Source organism: Urtica dioica, chromosome 7, assembly GCF_054948205.1.
Source record: "Urtica dioica subsp. dioica isolate 48M chromosome 7, U.dioica_male_clone48M_v1_H2, whole genome shotgun sequence".
NCBI lineage: Eukaryota > Viridiplantae > Streptophyta > Magnoliopsida > Rosales > Urticaceae > Urtica > Urtica dioica.
This window is the reverse complement of record NC_142762.1, coordinates 41,931,276-41,957,888: the sequence shown is the minus strand read 5'-3', so window position 1 is coordinate 41,957,888 and position 26,613 is coordinate 41,931,276. Positions and strand designations below refer to the sequence as shown.

Below are 26,613 nucleotides of genomic sequence, written 5' to 3'. Positions count from 1 at the left end.
GATTTTTTTTAATAAAATAGTAAATAAATATTTATTCTACTAAGGATATTTTAGGGAGTTTTAATTATTATTTTTTTTAAATAAACGAAAATGGTGATATTTGTAATATAACATTTTTTTAGGGAAGGTATATGTCATTTATATTAAACTGAAATGATATGTCTGATATTTCTAGAAATAGAGGGGATAAATCTCGCATTTCGATTAAACACGAGAGATACTCCCGATATTTTCCCTTTTTTTCAAGTAAAAGATTAATAAAACATAAATTAGGGTTTTTTTTAACACATAACCGGAATCTAATTCTAAAACTAGTATTTAATGTTTTTCATTATCTGATATATATAACTCTAAACCTGGTCTAAAATGTAGATTAGCATTTTTTTGGGTTTTCATTGTTAAACTAGTATATGAAAGTTAAAACTAAGCATTATCCATCTAAATTTATTTTGGAATGATTTCAGATTTATACAGAAAATTAATTTATGCCTATCTTTTGCCTCAAAAACAACATAAATCGCCTCGATTACCATTTACGTCTATTAAAAACTTGGGTGCAATATTTCTAAAATAGAGTTTTTAATTGTAAACTTAAAAGCTAGGCATAATTTAAATGATTTGATTTACATGGCATAATTTAGTGACATACTTAAAAACGGATAAATAAGTGAAACTACTCGCCCCGGGGCCCATCCTTGGAACCGAGGTTCAGATCTTCCGATGATATGAGGTCCCCATCCAATGCGTCCGTCACACAAACTTGACGTAATTTGGTGGTTATGTCCTGATGTATTTCGCTGAGTTCAGGAAAAGATAGATCCTCCATAAATTTGATCTGTAAAACGAAGTTTATAAATTCATCAACTATATTTACCACGAGATCTACTAGCAGAACAATCAAGAGGCATTGCATCAAAGCATTAGTATAATATACCTCCTCTTGCCAAGCACCTCCACTATCAACATGTGCCCTCGGATACTGACCAACCACGTTCGGCACAGAGCTCGGAGTTTGGTTGGAGGTTGGGGACATCGCAGACGATAAGCTTAAAGAGCTATGAACTCCGACCGGATTCTGAATATTTTGAGGTAACAACTGTTGGTGGGTTTGGGTCTGATTAGGCGGCAAAGGCATTCCGTGTGATTGAGTCTGATTCTGTACTTGGGGCTGCATGCCCAAACATTCTACGCAAAATCGTAAGAGAGAGAGCTCTTAGTTAGGTTTTTAAGAAAAAAAAACAGAGAAAGCCTATAAATACGAACTCTGACACTGTCCAAGTTGTTAAAACTTAAAAGGCATGAAAGTAAAAGAAGAGAAACTCATAGCATTGTAAACATTTGGGGCTGCATTCCCAAAGATTCTACGCAAAATCGTAACAAAGATTAAGCACTATATATAATCCTATTACACAAGCCCCAAAACTAAGAGAGAGAAAGCTCTTAGTTAGGTTTTAAAAAAAAACAAGGCATGAAAGTAAAAGAAGAGAAATTAATAGCATTGTAAACACTTAAAAAATTTACCATGATCCGGCAGTTGGTTACTATTGCCAACTTGGTTGGGCATTTTTTTGCAAGACTCTATCCGAACCATCGCACGAGAAATTTTCCACAGATAATCCCACTGGAATGATCAAAATCCAACGAAAGCATAATATCACATATACATATTTATATGAAAGCATGTTAATATTTGCATCAACTTTTTCGTGCAGACAAGGTACCTGGCTTTTGGCTGGAGTGTAGATCTTTTCCTCATACCTTTCAGCATATTTCTCGAGAACATGTAATCCCTCTGGACCAGAGACTGATAGATTTTTCTTCAATGTATACAGCCTTTACAAGAAATAAATCGTCAGATAAGTTGCTCGATGAGTTTTGTTTTAAACAAAAAATTGTAATCTAAAGAATGCACATAGAGAAATGTACGGGATAATGAATAATAAGCATCTTCTTTCTCATTTTTTTAAATCATTCTTAAAGATCTCCTATGATGTGAGGAACAAAGCCAATTTATGAAACACAAAATTCAATTCATAAATCATTGCAGAGCCCTTAAATGTTAACCTTCCCGCGTACTCAGTTCAAAAGTAAAACTCACAGCTTGATGACGATCTGGCTCCGGTAATCAGGTTGCATCTGTGCCCGCCAATCTATGATGTCCATAGCCGGTGATTCTCCAACTTGTACAGGCCTCCGATTATTGTTGTCAATCAAATCAACTTAAACACAATGCCACAACACATCAAACCAATGAAAAACACAAAAACCAAGATTGGTTGATATAATCTCAAAAATTATAAATGTGAATTTGGCTGATTCATGGAGCATACCCAAAAATATAAAAACCCCCTTGAATAAAAAAAATGACATACTTGACCCATTAATAAGAGAGAGCTTTTAGGCAGGTAAAAAAATACACAGAGAAAGCTTATAAATACAAACTCAGACACTCTCCAGGTTGTTAAGAGAGGCATGAAAGTAAAAGGAGAGAAACTCATAACATTGTATACACTTAAAAGGTTTACCTTGAACCTGCGGTTGGTTACTATTGCCAACTTGGTTGGGCAATTTATTAAGAGGCTTAGTCTCTACCAAAAGCATCTCACGTGAAACTTTCATCAGATAATCCCACTAGAAAAAGAAAATCCAATGAATGCATATCATTATATACATAGTATACAAAACAAAGCATGTTAATATTTGCATAACTTTTTGTGAGAGAAAAAGTACATGGCTTGTGGCTGCAGTGTAGATCCCTCCCTCAACTTTGTCAGCAATTTCCTCACTATCGTGTAACCTCACTGGAGGACCCAGGAGTGATAATAGTCGCTTCTTTATTGTATCCGTCCTTTACAGGAAATACATCGTCAGATAAGCTGCTCGATGAATTTTGTTTTTTAAAATATATATATATATATATATATATATATATATATATATATATATATATATATATATTGTACCCTTCACAGTGCAGAGTGATAAATCTACAGGATAATTAATATTAAGCATCTTCTTTTTCGTTTTTTAAATCATTCTTAAAGATATTCTGTGACATGATGGACAAATGCCAATTTTCGAAACACAAAATTCAATTTATAAATCACTGCAGAGTCCTTAAATTGTTAACTTTCTCGCGTTCTCAGTTCAAAAGTAAAATTCACATCTTGTTGACGATCTGCTTCCGATAATCAGGCTGCAGCTGTATTCGCCAATCTTCGGTGTCATCCATAGCCAGTGGTTCTCCAACTTGTATAGGCATCCAGTTATTTTCGTCCATCAAAACAACTTAAAACACAATGCTACAGCAAAACAAACCAAAGAAAAACACAAAAACCAAGCTCGGTGAATTTAACAGACCTAGGAAACAGAAAGTCAAATAAAATCCAATAACAAGTCGTTTCCGTGCATATATACCATCAAAGAACCAATTCAGGTGAATAAATAAATAAATAAATAACCCTAAAAATCTTATTGATTTCACTTTTCATTCTTGAACTCTGATCTATAAATACAGCGTACGCAAATCGGTTCGATCATAAAAATACGTGATATATAATATGACTAAAAAAACCCTAATAAAGTTTAACCGAGATTGGAATGGGTAAGTAGGGTCCTGATATAGATTGGAAAAATCGGACATCGGAAAGATCGATTCGTGAAAGAACTAGTACGACCTTTCCACGCGGATAAAAGAAGACGGAAAAAAAAAAACAATACACAAAATACGAAACTCGAATCAAAGCAGAATGTGAATGGTTCAGTTTTTCACAAGTTCGGGATTGAAAACCATACCCGCTATTTGTGCATTTATACTTATTTTCCATACCTATTCGGGATTGAAAGGCCTTATTGGTTCTCCTCTCAAAAACTGTTTTTGAGTTGAAAAATTTGAAAACAAAAAACGAAAATGTGTTTGGTTTAATTTTCCGGAAAAAATTTTCAAAAATTTTTGAAGTTGTTTTGTAAAAAAGTAAAGAAAACTGAAAACAAATAAAAAGTGTTTTTGGAAAAAAAATTTCTTTTCTTTTCTTCTCATTCTCCTCATCTTCTCTTTTCATTCTTTCAAAAACAAAAATGAAAACTATACCAAACACTTTTTTCAGTTTTTTCACTTTCTCAAAAACAAAAATGAAAACTGTACCAAACAGCTTTTTGAAAACAACTGCAAAATAATTTTTCAATACAACTACAAAAATTAGAAAATAGAAAACAAAAACTTTTTGAGTTAACTACCAAACACAACCTTACCTATTCGGTATTTTTAAGGCCGGGCTAATTATGTACTCCAAAATAGTCACCTCCTTTTTAAAATTATATAGTTCGACTATTAAATTATTTAAAAAATATAGCTAACATTTTAATATATTTATTATATCTCAAACTCATTTTCAGCATTTCAAAACTCGAAACAAAATACCCAAATTAAATGCTCATCGACAACAATCGTCCGCCACCGTGCTTGATTTCCTCTGCATCGAATTCGACGGCATGATTCTCTGGTATTGACCGGAGCTTCCTCTGTGATACTCCACGGACTTTCATTCCAGATCGCTCTAAAGAAGAAGACTGTGATAGTTGGGAGGATCGGCGATGCAAAATCAAGTACGATGATCACGTCTTCGAAGACCTCACATCGAGGGTCAAGCGCTCGGATCGGTGCAACCGTTGTTCGAGATCGTTTCCGAATGAGGATCGCGATAATTAATCCGATTAACCCTCACAGTTAATCAGATTAACTATTGGAGTTAGTATGCATAACTGGACTTTCGACCTTTGAACGACCGGATCGGTGCAACCACGAGACTCGCCGATGTTCGAAGTCATTTTCAGAAGAAGTCCATAAAAATTAATCGGATTAACTGTGACAATTAATCACCGTCTGTCTTTTCCTACGTGGACTTCGGAGGTCACCGGCGACGATGGCGGCTTAACCGCCATCGAAATGGCGGCGTGAATCGCCGGAACCGGTGTGAACGCCTAAGGTTTTGGAGGCACCGCAGTGGATGGACGATTACGTTTAGAGGATTATTGGATCGCTATTTAGGCTCAGATTCATAACTAATTGTGCTCGGCTTCCAGACGCGGACTCTCTTCGAAGCAGATGGCTGAATCGTCGGCGAGGTGCAAATGGGGACGATGCGCTTGGTCTCGGCGCTGATGGTTTTGACGAAAGCAATAGAGCACTCTTTGTAGAAGCAAAGCGAACTTAACTGGAATTGGAGAATTTAGGGATAAGGGCAGTTTTGAAAGTCTAATTAATTTTGGCCATTTTTTTAAGTGAACACTTTGGCTATAGTTTTAATCTTTCGTTATTAAGAGGGCTAGTTATTAACAAATTTCATCTTTTAGGCAATAACTCTTATTATGCCGTTATTTTCACATGGTATAAATAATACCCCGAGAGCAAAAATTAACATATCAAGCCCATACACAAGGCCCAATCCCACAAACAAATTCATGCGCCAAACTTCGGATCAACACTCATAAGATGTCTCTCAAATAAGCTCTCAAAAGAGACTTTCAAAGCATGTTTTCAAGCTAGACTCATTGACAAATCTTCAAGAAAAAAACCATAAATATGACCACCCGACAGGCTAAAATAGAACACCACCCGGATGGCCAAAGAAAATGACCACCCGGTCGGCCAAAAAAGAAAACCACCCGGACATCTTCACTCGGTCAAGACCACCCGGTCGTCTTCACTCGGTCAAGACCATTCGGCCATTGTCACTCGCACAAGACCATCCGGCCGTCTCCACCCAACCATCTTCACCGGCCAAGATCACCCGGTCGTCTTCACTCGGCCAAGACCATCGTAGAACGCGTTTGGGTCCCTGGTCCATTTTTTTGCTTGAGGACCTCCCTCATTGCCTTCATCTCCTATGTTGAAAGCGAAACCCGGAGGGGCGTGCTGCTTTCTGATTTGTGGCCCGGCCTCCTGGGGCTTGGCCTTCGGGGGTCAGCCCCAGCGCTTATGGGCCGCACTCATGTGTTCGCATGTGACTTTTTTCGGCAGCACGCTGTTTTGCTAAGGAGGCGAATTCCTCCTCGGCCTTAGCGTAGTTTGCGTCCTTTTGGATCGCGTCTTTCAATGTAAGGGGGCGGTTTACAGTAATCTCTAGTTTGAATCTCGATTCATGCCACAGACCGTTCCTTATAGAGGTTATGGCGGATTCGGGATTAACGTTAGAGATTTTTTAGAGAACGTCCTTGTAACGGACCATGTAGTCCTTCAAGGACTCATTTTCTTTCTGCTGGACCCCCCACAGATCTGCTATCGTGAGTTCGTCATCTACGAACATCGAATAATGTTTTAGGAATACTGCCGATAGTTTAGCAAAACTATCGATAGAGTTAGGCTCGAGTTTGGATAACGACTCCAAGCAGCTCCAAACAAGCTTTCAGCGAACACTTGGCAATATCCAGCTTCTTGTTCTCTCCCTGTCAGCATAGCCCGTCACATTGCAATTCTGAAGGACAGGATGTAAGCTTTCGGGTTTGAGGCCCCATTGTAACGAGGAAGACGAACTTTCCCAGCATCTCCAATGAACACGTCGTTGATGTTTTTAGCGAAAATAGTCCTTCCCGTTTTTGTAATGAGTCGGTCTATCTCGGGAGCCGATATGGTTGTACTGTGAAATTTTGAGTGGACTGCTTTCAGTTCGGCCGTTATCGATTCCTTGAATCTTTCGAACTCAGTCATGCTGGGTTCGCCCTCTTGAGAGGGGCGAAGTCTCGTGCGCACTGGGGTGGCTATAGTGACTTCGATCAGATTATACTGTGTCTGGTTCTGCCCACCAAAATATTGGGGGGTGAACATTCGGGAGGTCGGCCAAGGGCGAGGTCCGAAACTTGCTGGGAAGGATCCCGGGGGTGCTCCCGCCTGCGGGGGCAGGGCCAGTCCAACCGGATCGATCGTAGCTTCAGCGGTGGCCTCTTCTGCAGTCCCCCCGAGCTGGGAGCTCGGACCCGGGGACTGACTTATCCCTTGGGAGACCTGGATCCCAATAAAGTCCAGGCGGACTCCAGGAGGAACAACTTGGCTCGTCTTCTCGGCTGACGCCGCGTTCCGAGCAGATTCTGAGGCGGTCATTTCGCCGGATCCCACCTGGAGATCCGGAGTATTTTGAGGGGTCGAGAGGGAATCCAATCGAACATTAAGAATCCGGTTGGTTTCTTCCTGACTTTCTATTTTTTTGTTTAGCATATCCAGGATTGCCCTGATCCCCGGATGGATTTCCTCTCTTGATTCATAATGAGTCGGGGTGGAAGACATGGTGTTTTTTCTTAGGTGAACTTGCTTTTTTCGAGGTTGGTCTTTCTGCGATTTCTCACAGACGGCGCCAAATTGTTGATGTCGATTTTGGGATCGTCAACAATCACAAATTATAATATAGTATATATTTTGATTTATTTAAATATGGGTTCCAGAAGACTTCGTATAAGAAACAAATATTTTGACTTGGGAAAAATGAATAAGAACGAATAAAAGAATAACAATATCTGTATTGATGAACGAATGAATTACAAATGGACGAGGTGCCGAACTCTAGCAGGCGAACTCAACAGTGAGAAAATAGTAGAGAAATGATAAGAACTTGTGTGTGCGAAAATCAACATATCGGCTTCTATTTATAGCGGGAGAGAATTCATCGAAGAGGACACGTGTTGATCAGTTCGGCTCTGCCACGTCGCTAGTCGAATTATCTCAGATCCAGTCTTCGCGGCGAGGTCTTCTATGTGATCAAGACTTATTCCTTCGATTGGGTCTACACGGCCGACTCTTGCTTTCTTTGGTGAACTGGGTTTGGGCCGACCTTCAGGAGTCGAGCTGGGCCTAGATAAGTCTTTGAGAGTCGAATTGGGTCTGCTATTGGGCTTTGATCGAACTAAAGCCCAACTCGAATGGTTTTATTTTTAGAAAATTGATTTTTAACCCCCACAGTTGTAACTAGATTTCTAGTCCATAATTTCTCTATTAAGATGACATCTTTCAGATATTTTCGAAGAAAAAAAAATGAGAACAAGCTTGGGTTTTTTTTTTGTTTTTTTTTTATTTTAACATATATGACAACATTGTGGTGTGCTAATCAATTGTTTCAAATAATATCTGGACTATTTTGAAACCAATCTATTGGTAATTATATATATTGCATTATGAAATTCATAGGGAGTAGACTTTGTTCTTAATGTGAAGGTGCCAAGATGTTTTGAAAATAATATAGAATGGTCATCTTTCTCTTTGGTGCCACTGCCATATCAAATCCTAGTTCGGTGCAACGGATGAGGTTAAGTTTTTTCAGAAGTTTTCAGAATTTCTTTCTTCTTTTAGTTGCGGTTATCAATAGAAATTCAATTTCTTGTGCATATACAAGACAAACCATGATAATATGACTTGTGCATGTACACGACAAACCAATGTTTTATGTTTTTTTGCTCATCATGTTATTCTTATGCTTACTTGCTTAAAACTCTCCTATATAGTGCTTTCTTGATCTGTGTTTAATCAAGATTTTTCTTCTTTAGCTTTAGTATTTTTTTTTTTGCACATCATGTTATTCTTTTCGTGACTTTATTGTAAAAAAAAAAATTGGTGTTTTCTTCTTGGAAAATTAAAATTACTTACGTTGATTTTGTTGTAAATTATCTGATATTTGCGATTATAGATGTGTAAACAAATCGTGCTATTTATTTACATAGAAGTCAACAAAATATAATAAGTCAACAAATATAAGACTTGTATGTCAACAAATGCCAAAAGTTCTTGACTTGTACCTGAATATTAAAAAACGTGCCGGTGCGAAAAACAAGGAGGAGATTCTTGTTGTGGAGATTTCAGTGGAGTTGGTCATGATAGTCCTAACCATAAATCGTAGTTCTGACTTCTGAGCGTACACGAGAGAGTTATAGAAAAGACAGAGATAAGATTAGATAAATTATAGGAAAATACAAAAAATACATAATCAATCAATCAATTAAAAGAAAGAGATTTCATTGTTGTTCATTTTACTAAAAGATACAAAAAAAAATACATAATCAATCAATTTAAAAAACTGAAATTAGTTGTCTGTATAGAGGATAGAATTCAATAAACACAAAGTTATGCTATTGCTAATGGGAGCTAATTGCTTTGTATCACAACTGACAAATCTTTGGCTTCAGTTTGAAGAATATGTGGAATATTCATTTATATCAGAAAATGAACTTTATTTTAACGGGAAAATAAACTTTTATTGCACGCGAGGATTTTGCTATATTATATTACGTATCTTACTGCTTTTTGCTCTAGAGCAAATCTTGGCAATCATGACTATTTCTCAACTATAGAATATTTTTTTTGTTCAAAATGATATTTGATAAATAAAAAACTTATTTTCGATAATCTCTTTTAATTATGCAAACATTTGGCTATATCTGAATAAAGTATATAGATAGTGCTCGGTTGTTTGGATTTCAGATAACAAAATTCATTGATCATCTCAAAAGAGAAATTTATACAAAGGAGTTCATGGATGAAGTTTCCGGAAAAGACGTTCAAAGAAGCAATTTAACTCAGATGCTGCTAGATAATTTGTGTGGTTCATGTTCAATACTTGAAAGTTTGTCTTTTTCTTTCCAAGCGTACGGTAGTTTCAGTCTGGTTTCTTGTGAGAATCAATCAAATTTGAGAATCAATCAATTTTACCAAACACTTTAAAATAGTTGGGCTTTTATAAAAAAAAAAAAACTAAAAAGAAGCTTAATAATCTAAGTCAAAGTGTCATCAAACACAGCTATTATTATTTGATTGTAAACCAGCAAAATACGAAAAGAAGTTGTGTGTGTGTGTTACTAAAAGTTTGTCAGCCAATTTCGAGAGTAGGCGCTGAATATTAGTAAATTTGTTAACATAGGTTTTTTTTAATCACAGATATCAAACCCCTATGTTGAGGGTAAAGTGTAAACAAATGGAAATATTAGTAAATTTGTTAACATAGGTTTTTTTTTAATCACAGATATCAAACCCCTATGTTGAGTGTAAAGTGTAAACAAATGGAAATATTGAATCACTTCAGTCAAACACAAGGTTTTTAAGATATTTTCCCTTGCATATCTACTGACTTATACTCGTGTACTCTATTAGGGTAGTGCCTATGTGGCATATAGGTAGGTAGTGTTTGATTGGTCTATATAACAGTCTGTTGTTTGCTTTCTCTTGTAATCTGAGAAATACAAACTATCAAAATTCTTCCTTTTATCAGTTTCTCTCTGTCTTTCTTATTCTGATATCCTATCATCTCCTTTGATCATCTCATCTGAAACATACAAAAAAATGAACATATATATTAATTTTCAACACAAGAAAACATCTAAGATATTCTAAGCTCAAAAACCAATACAAAATAATTGATTCATATTACCTATACCTCTACTGACTCAGTATACTGACATCTCCCATTGGCGTCACAGCTGCTCTTTCATCTTACCCTGAAACATACCAAGTACCAAATGTCAAAATAGCACAACACCAAATAATCATACACGAAGTACCAAACAAAGCTGAAAGCATTTACCAAGTACCAAGTGTCAAAATAGCACAACACCAAATAATCATGCACGAACACCTACTCACCTATACAAACAATGTGACCTCTATGTTCAGAAATCTGCTAATATGAATTTAAGATAAACATCAGATCTACGCCTGTTGAGATTTTGACCTCGTCACTCGTCCAGTCGAGCTAGTTACTTCGTCAGTCGAGCTCGTCACTTCGTCAGATCGACCTGGAATGAGTTCGCACTTCGTCCAAACGTCTTTGGATTCAGTTCGTCAGTTCGCCCAACCGTTTTGGGTTAACTCTGTCAAAACCTATCTCTTCCTCGAAACAGGAAAAACGAAAAATAAAAGAAGGAACACAAGATTTATAGTGGTTCAATTTCAAAGAGAAAGCTACGTCCACTTTGCCGCTGCAATACTACAAACCCAATTGGGAAAGGTTACAAGTACAAGTGTTTCTAATTTTGGGTGCTAAGGAATACAACAAATAGTATCATTTATATACACTAAGGAAAAGAGCAAAGTTACTATCCCTAACTGATGTGGGACTTTTTTACAATTCCTTAGATTAGGCTCCACACTTGACATCCACCATCAACAACGCCAACATCAGAACCTTTCGAAAATAACTCAAATAAAATTATTATTGACTAAAAAAAATCCTTACCAATTCCGCTTCCATCTGAGCCTTGCAAGCCTTAGTGAGATTGTAGAACTTGTCTCCGCCCGGTGATGTGTAAAAATCTTAGGTTTGTCGTACATTTTCTTAGTGAAAGTCCAATTGCGGTAGGCGATATGTGATTTGGCGTCGTTTTTCACGACATACTTACTTTCCCCTTCGAATTGCTGCGTAGACCATTTCTCCAACGCCCTCAGATTGAAGGCCGGTTGGACATGGTGTGGAACCACCGGTATTTCCATCCAAACAGAAATCTGCGGGAAAATTTTGAATTTAGAGGATTTGACAAATGAGAAAGAGGGTGCCTTTTTGGTAGTTAACTCAAAAAGTTTTTGTATTCTATTTTCTAATTTTTGTAATTGTACTGAAAAATTATTTTGCAGTTGTTTTCAAAAAGCTGTTTGGTACAGTTTTTATTTTTGTTTTTGAGAAATTGAAAAAAATGAAAAAACTGTTTGGTACAGTTTTCATTTTTGTTTTTGAAGGAGGAGAGAAGAGAAGGAGAGAAGAGAATAAATTATTTTTTTTTTCCAAAAACATCTTTTATTTCTTTTCAGTTTTCTTTACTATTTTACAAAACAACTTCAAAATTTTTTAAAAAATTTTTCCAGAAAATTAATCAAACATCACTTTCACTTTTTCTTTCCTATTTTTTTAACTCAAAAAGTTAAAAACACTTTTTCAAATGAGTACCAAATAATTTTTAATTTAGAGGTATTTATAGAGTTTCGATTTGGGGGAAAACGTTGTTAATCAGTGAAATTTCAGACACCGCGTTTAAAGATATTAATTCCTTCAATCCCTCTAACTTTTTAACATTACATAAATACCTCATTTGTATTTATTTTCACATGATTTTGCTTGATTTTTTTTTTAATGAAACTGTAAAAAAATTATAAAAACTTAAAATAAAACAAATAAGTCTAATAAAAGTGTAAACATTACAAAAAAAATTGAGTTTTGTAAATGACTAAGCCAATTCAAACCTAAGAATTTCATTCTGTCATACGTTTCAAATTTTTTTGATTTATAGCCATTCTGCTTTTGTGTCACATTGTTTATACCATTTTTACCCTTATTAATTAGTTAATATAATTTATTTTCGAAATTAATAAAATCTAATTTATTATTCAAAATCCCTAATTATTAGGATCTCAGTTATCTCTCTATCTCTCTCTCTCTCTCTATTTTTCATGTTCACTCTCTCTCTCTCTCTCTCCTCTCTCTCTCTCTTTCTCTATCTCGTCACATTTTTTTAGCCATGGACAAATGTCAAAATAATAAAAACCGCAGTTAATAATCGTTAATAACTGTTAATATGTTTCTGCTTTAACTAATAGTCGGTAATAACTGTTAATAGGTTTCTGGTAGAAACCTTTTAACAGTTATTACCGACTATTAACTGCGAGATGCTATTTTTTGTAACCTCTGTTATGGCTAAAAATGTAATAGAGAGAGAGAGAGAGAGAGAGAGAGAGAGAGAGAGAGAGAGAGAGAGAGAGTATTTAGGTATAAATAAATTATTTTCATTTAATTTATTTTTGGTAAAGAATTAGGGGAAAAAATAAGGGTAATTATGTCTTGTTGCATCAAAGATTGGCTAATTATCAAATATTACTAAAACGTTGGCTATTTCACAATTTTAAGTTTTAAAAAGACTAATAAGCTAGAGCACCCAAAAAAAATTTATAAAAAAAAGTTATTTTTATTTTCAAACAAAGCGTTCTCATAATATTTTTTTTTTACTATTTAAAGACACTGAGTATAAGTAAGGACATGAGGTCCTATTGATTAAGTAACCATTGGTGATATTGATTTGAGTTTAGTATGAATAAGGACGTGATGTTCTAATGATTAAAAAAATCACAAATAATTGATTGAGAATTTTCAATGTGTTCATGCATTGTATTATTATAGCTTATTTTGCGTATTTACTTCCTGAGCCATGAACAAAAGTTAAATTGTATTGTATTTGTCAAGGTTTTAAATGTCGTCGAAAATCGGGGATTTTTGTCGGCCCTGTCGGTGGCCTTGCGGATGACCAAGACACCATTTATCGTTTCGTCGTCGGTTGTCGTTCGATTGTTACCGAAACGACGTGTCGTTCGACAAAAAAACGACTGGAAAATTTTGTTACTCTATAAGCTAAAAATAGCATTAAAATCGAAGAAAATAAGAGAAAGAGGCAGAGAAGAACGATATTCAGAAGCGGAAAATAGCTACTCGGACCTCCTAAACACTGGCGATTTTCGGCGATAATCGCCTCGTCGGTATCGTTTTGGCTTCGCTGTAGTTGAGGAATGTAAAGACTTCGGCGAGAATCGTCGATTTTCGGCCATGGTCAGTTTCGTTTTAAAAAAAACAAGAGTTAAAGATTGGGAAGAGAAGAAAAATTGAGAGTGGGAGAGAGAGAGAGTGTGTAAAAGAGGTAACGTATAGTTTCAAACTTTCAAATAAAGAGAGAATAATGATACAAAAATAAAATTTAGAGAATTGTATCAGACAAATAACCTTTACGGTTTTACCTGCCTTGGAAAAAGATTTGTTTGTCTTGAAAAAATAAAAGATTAGCAAGGTGTGCTTTTTTATATTCAATTTTGTAGCTAAATAGTCAATGTAAATTTATGAAATTGCAAAATAGCCAATGTTTGTCTTAATTTAGTGAAATAGTCAAAATGTATAGCAATCCGGTTTCCAAAATTTTTTTGACCCCAAGAATAATTTTTTGAAATTGATAAATTACATATAATAATCGTCAAAAATTTTAATCTTGGCTGTCAAAAAATTTTGAAAATGTAAAATTGGTTACTTTGCTGAAAAGTTGAAACTTTGGCTATTTTGCTAATTCATAAGTTTCAATGCTTCTACAATTTTATGCTTATATGAAAAGGCAATGAAATACTAGATGCACAATGTAAATAACAGGCAAATTTGAAATCAAGTAACTAACATGGACACACAAAAAAGAAAGAAAAAAATTCCATAAATTGAAAATAAATAAAACACGAAATTTTAATTCTGATAAAATAAAAAAACACACAAAATATTAACTATTACTTCATAATACATTACGAAAAAAGTTCATGAAAGCTAGACCACATAAATATTATCCTCTCACATTAAGCCTTCTATATATTAAATATATGGATATTATTATAGCTTAAATATCATATATTTTACAAGTTTAAAAATTAAAAGATATATATGTATTATATTTTTAATATATTTAACATCGTTTTTTCCATTCAGTTTTCCATCGCCATGATGATTTTTCATGAAAAATGACATATCAATTATCTTTTTCTACATTTTTTTCATTCGATTTTTCATCGGCGTGTTGATTTTCCGTAAATCAAGAGGATCGAAATGGCGTTGAAAACCTTGGTATTGGTATGTGAGCACTTGATGTATGGTTGAGGGAATTGACAACAGCATGGGAATTACGATCATTTGATTTAGACCTATTGGTTTTCTATAAATTTGGGTTTCTATAAATTTTGTTCTTGAAGATTTTATAACGAGTTTGTTATTTGTGACGTTGATATTTAATATCGATGAAATTCATCGGTAGAGGTTGAAATTCAAAAAAGTTCCAAGTAATTTTCAAAAAGTGTAAAAAAAAATATGAAAAATACAAATATATATATATATATATATATATATATGTATAAATAAAAAGTTGAATTTTAAATGTGATTATTAGATTTTGGAAGTGAAATAAAGAGTAATAATGAGATAAATAGAGTTTTTTAGGGGGAAATATGTGATCATTTTGTTGAAAAGTAGGTCAAAAGTCTATTTACGCGACTTTTGAAATATTAAGCCTTTATAAGCAATTTAGTGCATTAGTGTCCGATATTAGTGTAGTAGTGTGGCTACTTACTCTACTTAAAATGGACCAATCAGAGACCGACCAAGACTGATCTTGTTAGAACTTTGAGAGAGTGTTTGGATCAATTTAGAGAAGAAGAAGATCTCATTAGATTGATGAATGAATGAAATGACGTTTACAGATATTTAAATGTAACGACAATCGAGCGGGAGAAAGTAAACGACAATAGACTATAGGGAAATGAAGAAACAGGAGGTCGATTCTTCATTATACGACCGCACCAGCCATGCTAAGAAGAGATTAACAGAATTTATGGTACACCAGCAATTTTTTGCTTCACAGTTAAGAAAAACAAATGAGATGGATAATCACTGTGAGGTTCGTTATAATATATATTTTAGTCTGTTTAACCAGCATGATAAATATACACACAACTCTGTTGAGTTTTAGATTTTTACATAATGTTCCAGTCTACGACACAACTATCCAGCTTCAACATGAAACAGTAGGACAGATAAATTCAACGAATAAAAAATCAACCATTAACATCAATTAGCACCCCATCTAAAGCTTTGTCTCTCTCTTCCTCTCTCTAGTCTCAGTGTAAGAATGTGTTAATTCCTGGAAGTGGAAGAAGGTCTGTGGCAACAAGTTACGAATCTGCCGTTGATATTTTCTATCGGCAATGGTCCCCTGTTTTTTTAAAATGTTTCGAAAAGCGACAGCAAAACCAGATGAGAGATGTTTATATAGGCACTTAAAAACTGAAGGGCTTCTAAATTAGGCAATGTTCAAGAAGAGAGAAACAAAGAAAAACTCACCAGAAATGGGAATCGTAGCTATGGTTACGGTTATCGCCCAACACGTACACATGGCCTTCAGGCACACACTGCGAATTAATAAAAACCTATTTATTAGCTTATGTTCTTCATATCACAATGGTAATTTTAATTCGTTCATTTATATTAGTCTTACAATTAAACTTGAAGTGTACTTAGGTGGTTCTATAACAAAATTCTCCGCCTGGGCGTCCCCATTACGGTAGAGTATTCCATTTTTCACCTGCAATGTGTTCGAGCACATGAATATTATACCATTTCATCATCTTAAGAATAATGCCAATTAGTTTGGCCTAACATTACTTTCTTTCTCAATGTCTCAAGCTTTGCTTCTAATTTGTTGTTTTGATTCAAAAGAAATGATATCATATTCTTATCACCTCAACAAAGTCTCCAGCTTTGGCCACAATTCTCTTTATGAAGACATTCCTTTCCGGATCTCCAGCCATCTAAACACACAATATAAATCAACATAAAATAAAAATTAAAAAAATCAATAAACTTCAGAAGAGAAACAATTTCCAAGCCAAGCAAAACAAACAAACCTGCGTTGGATCCCAGAATGTGACAATGTCATTTATGGCAGGACTTCTTATATAATATGAAGCCTGACAAAAAAAAAACAAATCATAAAACCACATTTCCAAAATGTCACCAAGGAATTCTACGAACTAGAACGAGAAAAAGACCTAATTCATAGAGAATTATATGAGCATACCTTTTCGACGAGGATCCGATCAGCGACGCGAAGAGTGGGGTACATAGAGGAAGAGGGAATGAAGCGAATCTCGGAGAGCGTGGACCACAAGAGAAACACGACGACGAGTCTGGTGAAGCCGACCAGTCCCGGCCACCGGAGAAACCCCCAGCTCTGGCACGGCATCCACCGCGCCGACGGAAACGCCACCAACAAATAGCTCAGCACCGAACACCTCATGAAGAAGCTCCTTATCTGTCTCTATATATAGGAGTATTGATTCGTATGATCCAAGAAGGATCGGAATGATGATGATGATGATGATGGTGGTGGTGGTGGTGATGGGGTTTTAGGAGTGAGGACCGTTCATTGGATTATCAGATGAAGATGATTGCCATGGCTAAATATTGGATTAAGCTAAGAGAGAGAGAGAGAGAGAGAGAGAGAGAGAGAGAGAGGGATTTTCTTGGTGAGTAAGTTTTCAATAGAGTCGCTCTCCGTTGACCGAAGGAGACTAAAGAACAAAGCAACGATGCGTTTTATGGTGTCCAGATACTGATTTGTGTAAGCGACTGACCACTCAGCATTGATGTCGCATACGGCACATTAATTTTATTATCATTTATTACTCTTTGCTACCCAAAGATAAATTATACCTGCCCCTTAAACTCTCACTCACTCACTCACGCAGTCACGCGTATCTATATTTCATATAATATGGTACAAGTATATTGTCTTAATTCAAATAATTTTTTAATTATGAGATAATTAAACTATCCACATGCATAACTCTATATCTTCAAATTATAAACAAAGAGTGACATTTTGTGGTGTCTAGAGCTATTTTATAAAATATTGTATTTTTTATAAAATCTATTGTTTACTAATCTTATGACATATCTCCAACTTAAATGATTAATGAATCTTGTAAAATAAACATTAATTTAAACCGCATGTTGACCTTAAAGATACTAGATCAAAATTAAGCAAACTTCAAATATTTTTTTTGTCCAAAGATATTTTATAAAATTATAATAAAAAAATAACATATTATTTTAATCTATTACATTTTATTAAAAAAAAAAATTTAAAACTATTAGTCCAAAAGATTTTAACCAAAGCGAATCAAAAGCATGACCAGGTGAAAAGTATTAGCGGGTCCTTTGTGAAATATATTTTTTTACCCTTTATGTTTTATTTGTACATCATGAAATCTTTTATCTAAAACAATATATAAAGAGTCGCTCTTATTGATTTTATTTTATTCCCGTAGCTAAAATTGCCTTCATCTACAAAAATTACCATACCATGGTCGACATAACAATTCAAAATTTGGAACAATATAAAATTTACATCATATCAGACTAAAGCTCGAACCGCATTTTCCTTTCATTGCAATTGTAAGTAAAACGAACTCTGGACGAAACCGGTATTCAAATGAAAAATGTTTCCATCGACAAAACACCTGTATTACACGAGGAAAAAAAATAAGTTTCCCAAATAGAAAAGCTAGAAAAAAGAAACCTATAATATTTTATTTTTTTCATTTTTTTTAACCTGGTTACCTTGGAGCTAATCATGATTTTCAAGCCAGCGGACACAACAACACACACAAATCATAATCACAGAAGGCGTAAAGGAGTGAATCAACCATCGTTGATCTTTCAGAGCAAAAAAGGGCATTTATTTATTTATTTATCTGATGGCTGCGGAGGAAGAAGCGGCCTCAGATATCAAGGAGACCGGTTGGCGGGCCTGAAGGCAGGCGCCTATTTCAAAAGGGTGCAATTCGGAGCCGTCGAAGACGAGATTAACACCGGGCAGTACGACCTCTCTGCTGTCGCCGCCTTCTTCTTGCTCGGGTTTCCCTGAGCTCGCCGTCGAGCCTTCTTCGATCGCCCTCGTGGCCGCCTCGTACACCGGAGCTAAAGCGTATGATCTGAAACACAACAAGTTGGAACATTTGCATGTGGAAACACACGGACGATTCTGTTATATATAGCTCTTCTTTATATACAGAAGCTTTGAACTATTCTATACACAAAACCCCTAATTAGCTACTAATTATTATCGATCAATCCTATATTCCTTAGATCCTGACATGCACGTGCTCTTCTATCGAAACTGATTGTGATATAATGGTGTGTGTGAGAGAGAGAGTACCTGAGAATACTGCCATCAAAGCTCAAGACTTCGGTATGGCAACGTTGCCGATTGGCAAGCTTTAATCTCTGGTGCTCGCTCGTAGCTCCCGAAATGGGAGAAGAAGGATCCACGAGGGGGTTCCACCTTCCACTCGCGTAATTCATGAGAACACGGGATGGTTCTTTTTGCTTCTCCTTCTGGTAAAGAAGTTTGGCCGCCGGGCCCGTTGCTTGATACTCCGCGCATATATCACGTAACCTTCTCCGAAGCCCTTGCATCGCCTCTTGGTGATCGTGCAGCGAATCAGTCTGGAGCAAGTGAGACGAGACGACTCTTCTACATATGTTATTGCACAGCTTTGGACTGAACAGAGGAACTCCGAATTCCACGCTCAGAGGTACCCACTCGTACTTGTCGGTCGTCTCTCTTTCTTTGAAAAGCTTTAACAGTCGAATATAACCGACTGTCCATAACTCTACATCGTTTGCCAAAGCAGCCAATAGAGGGTTCAGCTTCGACCTTTCCTCCTCGGTCAGACCAATCTCCTTGTCTATATCGGCGGTTGAACCGTCCAAGTTCTTTAGGGGCAACGGGATGTCAAGAGTAACGATTCGACCAGCATTATCGAGGTCGTACTTACTGAGTGGCTGAACTAGCACAGCGGAGTGTTTGAGAAGGGCGTTTAAGCAGTGTAGTAATATACCTCCCTTGACCAAATTTCCTTCAAATTTACCCCCGAGGCCGCCCACAGTGGAACCATCCCAAGACCATATAAGAGCTTTTTCACAGCCCGCCAGTGGAGCAGGAAGCAACCGTAAACACTGCCCTTTCATCAGCACAACCGACAGAGGCCCACAGGCAACAGTTGTGTAAAGCACCAACTTCATCCACGGCGTCATTGATGAATACGAGGGAGGGCCAAAATGAATAGGAAATGTCGGTCCGGGAAGAATCGACGACTGTGGAAGAGGAACCATGGACACGACAATATCATAATCGCGGAGCAACAACCGCTCTAGAGTGGCAGGTGCAAGAGATGCTAAGCTTTCGCAGCGAAGAAGATCGACATGGTATTTCTTTATCCTTCTCAGTGTCTCTTTTCCGATATCTGAACCTTCGATTGGTATCAGACTTTCACCATCCCGAGTTTCAGAGACCTCAGTAAGGCAATTATCGTCGCTGTTAACTTCGCCTTCGTTCGCTCCAACGGGATCTGATATGGGAGCGACTTCGTCCGTGTGAATGAAAACCTCTTCCGATTTCGCGTCAGTTTCAATTCCACCCGATAGCAAGCATTCTAAAATGCAGCGAAGGCTAGAGGCATGATTTGCAAATTCTTGGAGTTCTCCCTCGAATTTTGTTCCCTCTAAGGAGCTCAGGTCCTTGCAAAGTTCCGCAATGTTAGCATGACCAAGTTTCCCCACCTCGTACAGGGTCACGGCATGAGACTTCAAGCCTAAGAAAACGATAATTTAGTAGCATCAAAACCAACAATATCGGTTTTACAGCATGATACAATTAATAGAATACACTGCGGCATATTTAGAATTGAGCAAGAAGACAATAACATATATCTGAAAAAGAAACACAAAATAGAGCAAACGAACCTGGTGAAACAGATCCCATCATCAGATAGGATGTTATGTTAGCATCAACTACAAAAGCAACACGAGCATGGGTCGATCCCGGCCCATATTTTTCTGCTCCAGAAGCATCCCCTTGTGATGCAGAATCACCATTCACGAACAAGTTTGTTGAGCCAGCATGAGAAGCCTCCTCATCACTGAGAAGGGTCCTAGGAGATCCTGGAATAGTTGCTTCTTGTAGAATAGATGCTGGGTCGATTACCTTTACGGCCCATCCTAATCGACATGCAAAAGATGCCGCGGCCTGAAGCTGTGCAAGATCAGCCTGTAGAGTTGCTGCAAGCTCGGCAACGGTTGAGTTCTCACTCGAGACAACAAAAACTGCATATAGTACCCTAATAATTCAAATAAAAGTATCAGTAACACAGTTTCTTTCTTGTTAGTTAGGGGTACCACAAAAATCACTATGGTAATGAGACTTACTCCTCTATAGGATCTTCATACGACTGCTCCCTGTTGGAGACAAATCCTTCGAGCCTAGAAACTGGACCGGCGTAATCGTCAATATCTCAAACTTCGAAGATCATTAAGGAACTACACACATATTACAAGCGACTTGGACTGGGTGATACCTTTGAAACGGTTATCGGGGTAAACAGGGACATCGAAGTATATCAATCCCCGCCGGAAGAGACCCTTGATTATGTTGGGATCAAACAAAATATAAGAATTTGCTTCTTCCTTGCATATTTTGTCTATAGTTGCCATTTCTTCTTCTGATAGTTTCTAGACACGTGGAGAAAAGAAAAGAGTAAATGGATCAATCACAACGGCCACACCTAAATTAAGACATCTAATGATTTGACAACCGAAAAAAACAGGACTGTTGGGGTGAAAAAGGTAAATCGACAGAAGCACTAAATTGCTCACCTTAAATTCTTCCAATGTAAAATTTACAAGACATATCCCCCACCAAGGTTCAATCAAGAAATCCACCGGTTGCGTAGGTAAGAGTTCTTTTGCAATGGACTTGTTCAATTTCCACATAATTTTCTGCATAGCTCCAAAAATGTTGGGTACAAAAAATTATAAGCAGATCCACAATACAAAGGGAAATGCAGATAATGCATGACTTATGATACAATTCTAAAAAAAAATAAGTGGCTGAGAAGGAAACCACAACATATAACCTCCAATTATTATTTCATTTAAATTTAACCAGCCTAAAATAAAATAGCGACGTCAATGTGAATTAAGCCAGACAAGCATCATTTAGAACTTATGGTCCGACCAATAACCTCAGTAAGTACCTTTGATCTGCACTTGTTCATGATATCAATGAACTCATTTCTTCCTATTCCTGTAAGCCGCAATGCATCCGCAGCACTAAAATTCGGAATGCTATCATAAGGTTGCTCTGCAAGTAGGATGCACGTGAGATAAAAACTACTTGAAAATTATGAGCCATACAAAATGAAGAAACAATGTGGCTCCCTAACCCAGATCTAACATGGGAATGGAAATACAATAGCCAAGAAAGGTCTCAAGTGAAGGAAAAAGGATTACCATTCTTCATCACCTCAAATAACATATCACAGTAGTATCTGAAGGGCGATACTCTCATCACACGGCAAACGTACTCTGCAAGATGATAGGGAAACAACTGCAAGTGATAAAGTCAGACATATAACTTGCATGGATTAAGAAAATCATTATGTCATCCGTATAGTTAAAAACAAAAGATAACTTGGACTGCTACACAAAAGATAAAGTGATTTGTATGAAATGAAGCAAAGAATGGATGGTCATGTATGGCCAGTTCTGCCACCTGTACGGCACAGGTGGCACAATGTAATGCTAAATAGTCGGAATGCTTGAAACAGAAATGCAAAGGTTTAGAAAAAGAAAACTCACCGCCAAATTCTTGCGCAAGTAACGCATCATATCTTCATAGAATTCACCTTCTTTACATATTTTGCGAGCAAAGCATGTGTTCCACTGGAGTCTTTTCTTTATGCAGTGTTCCACTATCCTGTGTTATGACCCGAAATGGGAGATGTAAGATCAAATGTGCCGATTGTCAAGCAGTGTCAATATAAAATAAATTGATCATACGACCAGACACCATGCAATTCCTTTCACATTTCTGTTTCATTTTTTTTATCGTAAAACAAAGTCAATGGCGCCAAAAAAAACCCACAAATCCAAAAGATAAACGTCCACGAAAAAATTTAAACGGATTAAAATAAAGTATGAAGCTAACCTTCTGTGCCACTCTTCTTTAGAAGACAGCGTGGATTGAAGTCTTTTGGGTAGACTCTCCCATGGACACTCTTCTCTGATCGCTTTCAATATCAATTGTTCTTCTATCGTTGCCGGATTTCGCTGCATCTTTCTAAAAAAAGCAATTCTACTTCCTGCAAATAACATACATATACGCCTATGAATAATACACCACAGTCCACAAACACGAAGTAACTTTGAATTACCGAATCTAATCTAATTGTTCAAGATAAATCAAGCAACACATACGCACAAATGCTAACCATATACACGAAATCTAACAATTCAAATCCAAAAATTCTACCAAAACATTGAAACACCGAAAAAATAAAGTCCAGGATCAGATTCGGAAACATTCAAATTTCGGGCCAAACGCGAAGTTCAATATCAATGTCGGTTCAAGAACCGCAAGATCCACCAAATTAGATTGGATCATCCACCAACTTAGATTCTGGTGCTTACAGAAATGAAATTCTACGGATGGAGATGAATACACAGATACACCAAAAGAGCCTAAAACATAACAAGACAAAATTTGCGAAGAAACGAAGGCCTTACGTCGAGAAGTTGTAGAACCTCGTCGACAGAAGAAGGAGGCTCGTCAAGCTTGTTCCCAGATTCAAAAGCTGATCTTCGACCTCTTAATCCGACGCAATTGCTACTATCTTCGAAATTCCAGATCCTTCACTAATCTCGGACTCCTTGCTCATAGATTCATACCATTGAAACCCTAGAATCGTGGAGAGATGGAAGGTTACGGAAGTGGGGTGTGTCTTGGGAGCGAGCTCGAGAGGAGAAGACTCACGAACTGATTTTTCACGGGGAAAAAAAATTAGAGTTAGATCAAATATGACGCGTAAATGAATAAAATAGTTATTTAAGCTTATTTTAGAGTTTAAAGATTATATGGAAAAGGCACTAAAATTTGTTCTTTACTATATCTTCTTCCATAATATATATATATATATATATATATATATATATATATATATCTCTCTCTCTCTCTCTCTCTCTCTCTCTATAATCGTAAATCAATTAAAAAAATTGACAGGAGGGGAAAAAAAGTGCGTCATAATAAAAAAAAGGCAAAAATATAATTTATTCTATATTTAAACTTGGCGTCTTGGAGTAGACGATGACTCTAGGCCAGGAAGTCTTGTCATCTTTGCATTAGGCAAGACGTGGCTCCTCGACGCAACGTGACTTCGGACCAGGAAGTATCGTAATGTCTTTGACGCAAAGAAATATGTCGTGTAGAGAAACAAATTTGGTGTCGTTAATGTCGTATGATAAGTCAAAAGCTAGGAGATGGCAATGCATTATTGTATAATTACCGAGGATTTCTTCTTGTTGTGGACTCAAAATGGATGTCGATTCATAATAGTCGAGGATTTCATTTTTTTGCACTCAAATAACAATTCGAAAAGCTTGATGTCAATCCATCTCGAAGTTCACGAAAAACACACTCTAGAGCTATGTTAGCGTAGAATTCAAATATGGAATATATGCAAGTCCATCGTTTCATAAATAGAGAAAAAAATAAAAACAAATAAGGTAGCTATGGAATTTTATAAAATAAATGAGGTAATTATGGTATTTAAAAAAAATAAAGGTATTTATGAAGTTATCATATTCAAATAAAGCATTTATGAAATTTTTTCCAAAAGCCCCCTGCACAACGTGGGTCCGCTGCTGCTTAGTTCGGCGAGGTCTTTTTTTTTTTTTTTTTTTAGGGATAGTTTGGCGAAGCCTGGATACCCACGACTAATAAAAATAATAATGAGTTGAGGGTATTTTTATTTGAATATAAAATCCACGACAATGGTAGACAAAAAAGGAAAATTTTCTACATTCACCACAATTCAAAAATTTTCTTGAGAGTCTAGGCTGAGATGTTTGTTAGTTGGCATGGCAGTTACATTTAAAAAAAAAAAAAGAAATAATGAAGTATTACTACTATATAAAGTGAATGTACAAAATTCAAATGTGAATTGTTTTTTGGCCTAAAGGCGGACCCACACACAAAACAAACATGTCAATCCAGTAAAAGAGCACAAAATACAACCACAACTACAATTAGAGAAGGATGACTATCAATGCGAGTGATTGCAGTTCGATGAAATTATATTATTTTTTCAGCTTCGTGTATGGGATTTTCAGATGAATTTATGTTTGATTTTTAAATAATGTTGTATGGTGTCTAATGTTTTTGTACTTAAAAGTTTCTTTTATTTGCGTTAACAACAATGTTGGTGTTGTGCTTCGTCCTCCATCGATAAACAAGCGTTTGGGTACACTATAGTCGTAATTGGGCTAGGCCCACGAAATCAAATCATTTTGAGAATTGGGCCAAATTCAGTCAGCTCGACGCACGTATTCGCGCCGACCCTCAAATTGAGGTAGACCAGCTCGCTCAGTCAAATGGCATAGCTGTATTCCTGAAGATTCAGACAACGCATATCCACCACCACGTTCACCTCGTAACCGCCTCACTCAAGACTGGATCTTCGACGACAGGTGTCTTCCCAGATAACGACAACCATACAACCGACGCATGACGTGTCCCCGAGAAGACCGGAGCTCGCCAACTGCCTCCTCAACTATAAATATAGGATTAATACGCCTTCATGAGCATGTGGTAACAGCTTTCGAACTGATTCTTTGTATTTGTCTTATTCAAAAAAATATTTTTAATATAAAACTTAGAGCTATCCTCTTTTTTTTTGCCCTCTCTTTAATTACGTATTAGTATTTATAATTTCGGATATCGGATTATTCTCGTTACGGAATTCTGAGGCACATCTCAATAAATCTAAATCGATCTTTTCAATCACGAATTGTCGAGACTGTTTTTTTTTAGTGTGATGCTTCACGTCAACAAACAATAATTAGTTTTATTTTTTATACATATATGATATATCCTCCATTGCTTGTTTATTTCTGTTTCAACATAAACTTGTGGCGAAGAAGTACTGCCCTCTGTCGATACTTGGTAGAGTTCTTCGAAGATGGGAGCGGCTATTAGTGTGATTGGTTCACAAGTATCGGTCTAGGATTTAATTTAGAAGCTTCAAGGGTCTATTAGTTTTTTTTTTATAATATTTGTATACAATAATTCTCAATAGTCTTAAACTTAGCTAGTAGTTTATTGTTTTTTTTTTTTAACAGAAGCTAGCTAGTAATTCATTAGCCTACTCAAGTGTTGTTGGTCTAGTGATCAGACCTTTGGTTTATTTTCAAGAGGTCTTGCATTCCATTATCACCAAAATTTGGATGCCCGCCTAGCAATTGTTAGTCTTTCAATTGTTGTATGTTCAGGCAGGAACAGTAAAAAAAAAAAAAACGTAAGTAAATAAAGTTGCTTTTGTCCACATCGTATCTGTAGTATGATAATCAACATTACGATTCATTTTAATTATAACAATAGCCAAAGACACTTCTATTAGAAAATGGATATATCACATACAAGTAAAATATCAAACATCTTTCAACTAAAAAGAATAAGATCTAAAGGTTATAAAGATTCAAGATTACAATCCGATGAACGCATATCGTGTAAGCGTTTAAAGAATAGACGATAGATCATACTAGATTTCGAGCAATTCATAAACTTTTTCACAATACACTCTCAAATTGATAGATACATCAAAACTCTCGTGTATCACCGATCAGGGAGAAATACGTTCAAATGTCTTTGTCATCAAATATCTATAGAAACTCAGGTTAGGAACCCAAATATAATTAACGCATTTATGGGGAAAAAAAACCACCATAACACTAAAACATAAATCAAATATAAATTATATTAAGGAACAACCCAATTTTTATCAACGCAAAATCTGGATTACTGTGGGGTATTATCTAGCATAAGCAATTCAGAGCATGTAAATGCACAATATAATGTAGAAGTGGAAGTATACAGTGTTTTTCATAGTGGTTACTGCTACAAGAATTTAAATTCGTAAGACCGAATATTTAACAATCAAAGAAATTTATTGCCCCATTTTGTAGT

The 26,613-nt window shown here is 36.2% G+C and overlaps 3 protein-coding genes across 10 annotated transcripts; all 3 read right to left on the bottom strand.

The window, feature by feature from the left end:
• Window positions 1-504: 504 nt before the first annotated feature.
• Window positions 505-3,852, bottom strand: LOC149391715 (uncharacterized). 5 transcript variants are annotated; one of them, XM_089618523.1, is made up of 9 exons: window positions 3,796-3,852; window positions 3,165-3,302; window positions 2,731-2,848; window positions 2,526-2,631; window positions 2,099-2,219; window positions 1,722-1,833; window positions 1,522-1,621; window positions 935-1,185; window positions 505-835 (listed from the first exon to the last, which is right to left on the bottom strand). In XM_089618523.1, the coding sequence occupies exons 2-9, from the start codon at window positions 3,278-3,280 to the stop codon at window positions 674-676; spliced, it is 1,086 nt and encodes a 361-aa protein (XP_089474649.1). In that variant the 5' UTR covers window positions 3,281-3,302; window positions 3,796-3,852; the 3' UTR covers window positions 505-673. The 5 variants fall into 5 exon arrangements, with proteins under 5 accessions (XP_089474649.1, XP_089474652.1, XP_089474650.1 ...); XM_089618526.1 differs by having other exon boundaries at window positions 3,830-3,852; XM_089618524.1 differs by lacking the exon at window positions 3,796-3,852 and adding an exon at window positions 3,735-3,785.
• Window positions 3,853-15,412: 11,560 nt separating this feature from the next.
• On the bottom strand, window positions 15,413-17,094 carry LOC149391714 (chloroplast processing peptidase-like). Its single transcript, XM_089620488.1, has 6 exons — window positions 16,609-17,094; window positions 16,436-16,498; window positions 16,271-16,339; window positions 16,027-16,113; window positions 15,873-15,940; window positions 15,413-15,744 (listed from the first exon to the last, which is right to left on the bottom strand). The coding sequence occupies exons 1-6, from the start codon at window positions 16,825-16,827 to the stop codon at window positions 15,666-15,668; spliced, it is 585 nt and encodes a 194-aa protein (XP_089476614.1). The 5' UTR covers window positions 16,828-17,094; the 3' UTR covers window positions 15,413-15,665.
• A 734-nt stretch (window positions 17,095-17,828) lies between these two features.
• On the bottom strand, window positions 17,829-23,458 carry LOC149391713 (FAM91 carboxy-terminus protein). Of its 4 annotated transcripts, none has more exons than XR_016300139.1 (12): window positions 23,160-23,458; window positions 22,582-22,735; window positions 22,233-22,350; window positions 21,885-21,981; window positions 21,629-21,735; window positions 21,249-21,371; window positions 20,951-21,104; window positions 20,802-20,862; window positions 20,340-20,713; window positions 18,751-20,188; window positions 18,145-18,526; window positions 17,829-18,052 (listed from the first exon to the last, which is right to left on the bottom strand). XR_016300139.1 is itself a non-coding variant. In XM_089619427.1 (11 exons), the coding sequence occupies exons 2-11, from the start codon at window positions 22,707-22,709 to the stop codon at window positions 18,283-18,285; spliced, it is 2,844 nt and encodes a 947-aa protein (XP_089475553.1). In that variant the 5' UTR covers window positions 22,710-22,735; window positions 23,160-23,458; the 3' UTR covers window positions 17,829-18,282. The 4 variants fall into 4 exon arrangements, 2 of the variants coding, with proteins under 2 accessions (XP_089475553.1, XP_089475554.1); XR_016300138.1 differs by having other exon boundaries at window positions 18,153-18,526; XM_089619427.1 differs by having other exon boundaries at window positions 17,829-18,526.
• Window positions 23,459-26,613: the final 3,155 nt, after the last annotated feature.

Coding starts and splice junctions, on each gene's coding strand:
- LOC149391715 (XM_089618523.1), bottom strand. CDS start 3,280: ATGGACGAAAATAACTGGATGCCTATACAAGTTGGAGAACCACTGGCT. Junction 2,849..3,164: donor AAGCAGATCGTCAACAAGAT/GTGAATTTTACT, acceptor TTTCCTGTAAAG/GACGGATACAATAAAGAAGC. Junction 836..934: donor GAGGTGCTTGGCAAGAGGAG/GTATATTATACT, acceptor TTCGTTTTACAG/ATCAAATTTATGGAGGATCT.
- LOC149391713 (XM_089619427.1), bottom strand. CDS start 22,709: ATGCAGCGAAATCCGGCAACGATAGAAGAACAATTGATATTGAAAGCG. Junction 21,372..21,628: donor TGAACAAGTGCAGATCAAAG/GTACTTACTGAG, acceptor GGAGCTATGCAG/AAAATTATGTGGAAATTGAA. Junction 20,714..20,801: donor TATGAAGATCCTATAGAGGA/GTAAGTCTCATT, acceptor TTGAATTATTAG/GGTACTATATGCAGTTTTTG.
- LOC149391714 (XM_089620488.1), bottom strand. CDS start 16,827: ATGAGGTGTTCGGTGCTGAGCTATTTGTTGGTGGCGTTTCCGTCGGCG. Junction 16,340..16,435: donor CATTCTGGGATCCAACGCAG/GTTTGTTTGTTT, acceptor TTGTGTGTTTAG/ATGGCTGGAGATCCGGAAAG. Junction 15,745..15,872: donor AGCTACGATTCCCATTTCTG/GTGAGTTTTTCT, acceptor TTAAAAAAACAG/GGGACCATTGCCGATAGAAA.